This window comes from Triticum dicoccoides, chromosome 6B, assembly GCF_002162155.2.
Source record: "Triticum dicoccoides isolate Atlit2015 ecotype Zavitan chromosome 6B, WEW_v2.0, whole genome shotgun sequence".
Lineage (NCBI taxonomy): Eukaryota > Viridiplantae > Streptophyta > Magnoliopsida > Poales > Poaceae > Triticum > Triticum dicoccoides.
The window spans coordinates 82806916-82812428 of NC_041391.1; the positions used below are offsets into that span (position 1 = coordinate 82806916).

The 5513-nt window shown below is 50.0% G+C and overlaps 1 protein-coding gene across 1 annotated transcript; it reads right to left on the reverse strand.

Moving 5' to 3' along the window:
* Window positions 1–2291: 2291 nt before the first annotated feature.
* Window positions 2292–4325, reverse strand: LOC119322455 (tyrosine N-monooxygenase-like). Its single transcript, XM_037595942.1, has 2 exons — window positions 3351–4325; window positions 2292–2930 (listed from the first exon to the last, which is right to left on the reverse strand). The coding sequence occupies exons 1-2, from the start codon at window positions 4323–4325 to the stop codon at window positions 2292–2294; spliced, it is 1614 nt and encodes a 537-aa protein (XP_037451839.1).
* Between the last annotated feature and the right edge of the window lie 1188 nt (window positions 4326–5513).

Consider the following 5513-nt stretch of genomic DNA (forward strand, 5'->3'; position numbering starts at 1 on the left):
CCACCTGCCCTTGGTGGCGCGGGCCTGCGGCTCCTGCTCTGGGCGTTCGCCGTCCCCGTCGCTGGCTCCCTTGGCGTCGGCGCCCTTCCTTAGCTCGCGGTTCTGGGTGCTCGGCGATTTGGAGGATTAGGCCTCTGACTCCGGCTCGGAGGGGTGCGCCCCGCCGTTGGGTGTGCCGGTGGTGGTTCCCGGGTCTGTGGCTGGTCGTTCCCGGAAGTTTGCTCCGGGCGGTCGGGGCAGACCGGTGGCGCTGCCGTCGGGGTCTCCTGGCTGGTCGCGTGGTGGGTGTGGATCCGGCTTCCTCGCAGGTGTGTGTTCCCCTTCGCCCCCCCCTCCCCCGGCCTGCTGTGGCTCCTGATCTGGGTGGGTTGGCTTCTCCAATCGTTTCTCCTCCCTGCTCTCCTGCTCCCCGGCCGGGGCCGGCGGCGACGGCGGCGGGGGCGCCGGTGCGCCTGGTGGCAGTTGGTGGCCTAACCCTAGATCCGGGTGGCTCGGAGGGCTCGGGGGGCCTTGCTGGGCTTGTGGGCCTGGTGGCCTCTGCTGGGGTTCGGCCCGGTCCGCCCGCTCCACCGGCCCTGTCGTCTTTTATTTCTTTCCCTCCCCTTCTGTCCGTGGGCCCGGGGCAAGTGGTAGTGGCCACTGCGCCTCGGCCTCCCCCCCTTTGGCCCGGGCTTCGGTTGCAGCCTGTTCGGCCCAATCTGGCTCGGCCTGCTGCGGCTATATATGGGTGCGCCGCGGTGCCCTTCCCCCCTTCCTAGGGTTTCCGGCCTCCGCTGATATTCGCAGGGCGCGTCATCCCATTCGCCACTTCTCCAGATCCGCTTCTTCCCAACCCCCCCGTCCTCCTCTCCTTTGCCGACGCGCTCGCCATGGACAAGTCGAGGACCTCCTCCTCCGAGGCCTTGTCGAGGAGCAAGAGGGCTAGGGAGTCCTCGCCGGGCTCTGGTGCTGATTTGGCCTTTGAGGCTGAGCTCCGCTCTAAGCTGGTGGCTGACCGGGCGGCGCACGGGCATGTGCTTGCGGGGGAGGAATGGGAGGCGGGGTCGGACCGCTCCGTGGCCAGATCTGGGACGGCGCTCCCTGGATCTGGTGCTGGGTCGGGGTCGGGGCCGGATCCGTGGGAGGCTGTCGCGGCTTCGACGGCTGGTGGCTCATCTTCTTCGACAAGTCTCTTTACTCGTTCTGTAATGCTTCACCCCGCAACTAACTCATTAGTCACATTGCTTGCCATGCTTATAGTGATGAGCATTACTGAGAGGGCCCAGAGATACCTCTCCGATACACGGAGTGACAAATCCTATTCTCAATCTATGCCAACCCAACAAACACCTTCGGAGACACCTGTAGAGCATCTTCATAATCACTCAGTTACATTGTGACGTTTGATAGCACACAAGGTGTTCCTCCGGTATTCGGGAGTTGCATAATCTCATAGTCAGAGGAACATGTATAAATCATAAAGAAAACAATAGGAATAAAACTTAGATCATTATGCTAATCTAACGGATGGGTCTTGTCCATCACATCATTCTCTAATGATGTAATCATGTTCATCAAATGACAACACATGTCTATGGTCAGAAAACATAACCATCTTTGATTAACGAGCTAGTCAAGTAGAGGCATACTAGGGACACTTTGTTTTATCTATGTATTCACACATAGTACTAAGTTTTTGGTTAATACAATTCTAGCATGAATAATAAATATTTATTATGATATAACGAAATGTAAATAATAATTTTATTATTGTCTTTAGGACATATTTCATTCACTTTAGTCTCGGTTGATGAACCGGGACTAAAGGCCTTTATGAACCAGGACTAATGCCCAATTCCGCACTAGTGCAAAATAAAGAGACAATTATAGGTTGCTATGCTGCCCCGCCATGGACTTGGGCCGGAAAAAAGAGCTCAAACGGAGTTGCCCAACGTATATGCGCCGATCCACTTTTATCCTTGGTTGGTGATAAAAAGAGCATCCTCTTGTATACATTTCATCTCTATTTGTCCAAAATCAATAGTAGATGGGTGGTTGTTTGGCTAGCATGTACTGTTCCAATGCTTTGGACCAGCCTAGGACGATCCAGCGATGCATGAAAGAAACCATCTCGCTCGTACATGAAACGGACAAAACCAAAATAACTAGCATACGTGAAAATCAATCAAAGTGGAACGAAACAAAGCCGGACAAAAATAAGAATATCGCCTTCCTTTATTAGTAAGTATAGATTGAGCAAGAAAATAGCTGACATACTCGCCATATCGGTGATTCATAGCTCGTTATTTTGCTCAACGATGCATAATGAGAGGGTAGAGGTGCACTGCAAGACGTGGCTCAGCATGTAGCACTAGCGGTTTCTCTTTGAAGAGGTCGTGCTTCGATTCGCTGAGATTGATGGCCGACACCCCAGCCGGTTTGGTCCAGGTGAAGCCATGCAAGAGCCTGCCGAAGAGCATGACACTCATGGTTGTTCCTAGTGATGCCGCGATGCATCCCCGCCGTCCGGTGCTGAAGGAGATGAACCGCAATTCGCTCTCGGTAAGCACCACATTGATGTTGTCTCCCATATGGCGCTCTGGCTTGAAGTGGAGCGGTTCATCCCAGACGGCGGGGTTCCGGCCCAGGGCCAGCCGGCTGAGGATGACGTGGCTACCCTTGGGCACACGGTAGCCCGCAACAATGGTGTCGGCAATCGCGACGTGCGGCAGGTTGAAGGGAGCGATTGGGTGGAGGCGAAATGCCTCACGTATGCACGCCTTGAGATAGTTGAGATGCATGATGTCCGACTCTTGCACCAGTCGCTCGCGACCGACCACCCGGTCCATCTCCTCCACCGCCTTGGCCAGCAATTCTGGGTTGTTCACCATCTCCGCCAGCGCCCACTCCACTGCGTTTGACGGGTTATCTATGGCCGCTAATATTATGCCCTGCATGCATTCCATGGAGATAAATGTAAGTTAATATTATATCTTTGCATAAAGATAGATTACATTGAATAATTGGAATTTTAAATACAATTTAAGTTAAAATAACACCAAAATGGTAGAAAAATACATTAATGCTATGTTTAAACTATTAATTCACAATTTCTTATTCTATTGTTTCCCTTTTCTAACACCTGCGAAATACATTATAAGATCTACTCCCTAAAGTTTTTGACACTAACTAGTGTCAAAAACGTTCTTATATTATGAGACGGAGGGAGTAGTATTTAAGAGTGTGAGCTATTATCTTTTCTCATGGATGACGTATTAGTACCTTGTAGGACTATGAGGCAATTGGTCACTAAATTCAATCTAGGCCCTTGAACCATCTTAAAATTTCTCACTAATTAATATTTTGCTTACCTTGGACTGTGCTTTGACCTCATCGATGCTGAGCAACGGCTTGCCATCACCGTCGGCGAGCGTGATGAGAACGTCAAGGAAGTCCTGGACCCCGTCCTGCCTCTCGCCGCTGTTCCACTGCCTCCAACGCTCTTCGATGACCACGTTGTGCAGTCTATCCACTTTTGTGTTGGCCTCCTTAATAATTTTCTCGTGGCCGTCGAGGTCCAGGCCAAGTAGACACGGGAGGTAGTCGCTGACGCAGAACGCGAAGGTGAACCCTAGGAGGGCGAAGGAAGCATCCATGTGCTCCATCTCCATCGGCCCCGGCCCGCCGTCCGGCTGAGGCTCCCCAAAGTACCGTTGGCCGAAGACAAGCCGGCGGATGACGTTGCCGCAGTAATGCCGCGCGACATGCCTGACATCGACGTTGGCGCCTAGTCCCGACGTTGAAGATGACCCCCCGGCGGTGAGGTTGTAGATGTAGCGCATCAAGTTGTCAGCTTCGTCGGCGCGCTTGTCGTCGAGCCACTTGTGGCGGGAGGGGCAAATGATCTCAGAAGTGAGCACCTTGCGCATCTTCATCCACTGGTCGCCGAATGGCGAGAGCACGGCGTCCTTGTACCCGGAGCTGATGGTGCCGGAGGCGAAGGTGAGTGGACGGGACGAGAAGTTTTTGTCCTGCTTCTTGAGCACCTCCCTTGCGATCTTGGGACATGTGATCGGGACGACGTGGACGCTGCCAAGGCAGAAGCAAGCGATGTCGGTGCCCATATCCTTCATCACGCGATGGATCCAACGGAACGCCGACTTGTTGAGCACTAGCTCGGGCAGGCTACCCACCACTGGCCACGGCCATGGCCCCGGCGGAAGTGGAAGCGGCACCGTCACCGATGAGCACGTGCCACTGCGGACCTTGCTCTTGGCCATGACAAGGTACATAAGCGTTATTACAATGAGCAGCTGGGACACAACAAAGCAGCAGCACGCCAACATTGTGGAGACTACTGCTTGCTGAGTGCACATAGGCTTGCGATGTAGCTTACCTTGTTATCGTTGCGTAGGGAAGCCAACTTTGCTCCCTATGCTGCTTTGCCCATGAGGGCGAGACCCATCTTTATATGTTACCTCCGTCCCAAAAAATTGGCTTAGATTTATTAGATACTAAGATATCTATGTATCTAGCTATCACTAAAACATGTTTAGATATAGTATATTCCTCATGTGTGGATCATTTACCACATGTATCATATGGTATTTCAAATGTATTTATCCTGATACTACTAACAATAATTGTCTATCCAAACATAATCAAAACAGAATAAAAAACTTCTATTTATAGATTGTCTTATATTTATCTAGATACGCAGGCTGATACTAAACATAATAATTATCTATCCAAAAGTAATCAAAACAGAATAAAACATTTCTATTTATAGATTGTCTACAAACGACATACGGATGGATGTATATAGACATATTTTAGAGTGTAGATTCATTCATTTTGCTTCGTATGTAATCTATAGTGGAATTTCTAGAAGAGTAATATTTAGGAACGGAGGGAATAGTACTAATAATAATTTTCTATCCAAACGTAATCAAAATAGAATAAAACATCTCCTATTTGTAGATTTTCTAGGGTACTTATCCGAAAACTAACCATAATTGTCTTTCCCAAAGTATTTCAGTCGCCAGATATTGCTTGTTGGTCCTTACCATGGTTTTGGGTACCAGGCGGAAAATTCGGTTACCGCCCGTAACCGCGTTTCTCGCTGCCCCACGATAATTCGGTTATCGAACTTTTTGATTTTTTTGAAATTTAAACTCCTATCTTCTAGTTAAACGAGATATCTCTAGCTCAAACGCAAGCTTACTTGCATCCTAGTGGTAATGATCTTACTCCAGCAACAGGGCGTCATGTGTTCGAGAACCGCTGGCCGCATTTAACTTTTTGATTTCTGAAGAATACACGCCACACTATGCTGTAATTTCTAAAAAAATACGTGCACGCGAAGGTCGAACTCGCGACCTGCAGGTGCGTGGCAGTGGAGCAGACCTGATACCGCTGCTCTAGTACTACTGAAGCATACATACGGTGCTCCAAACTTTTGTATTCTAGTCGACAAAATTTTGATTTCAAATTTGAATTTTAAACTTTGCTCGAATTTCTGTCGGTATTTCGTG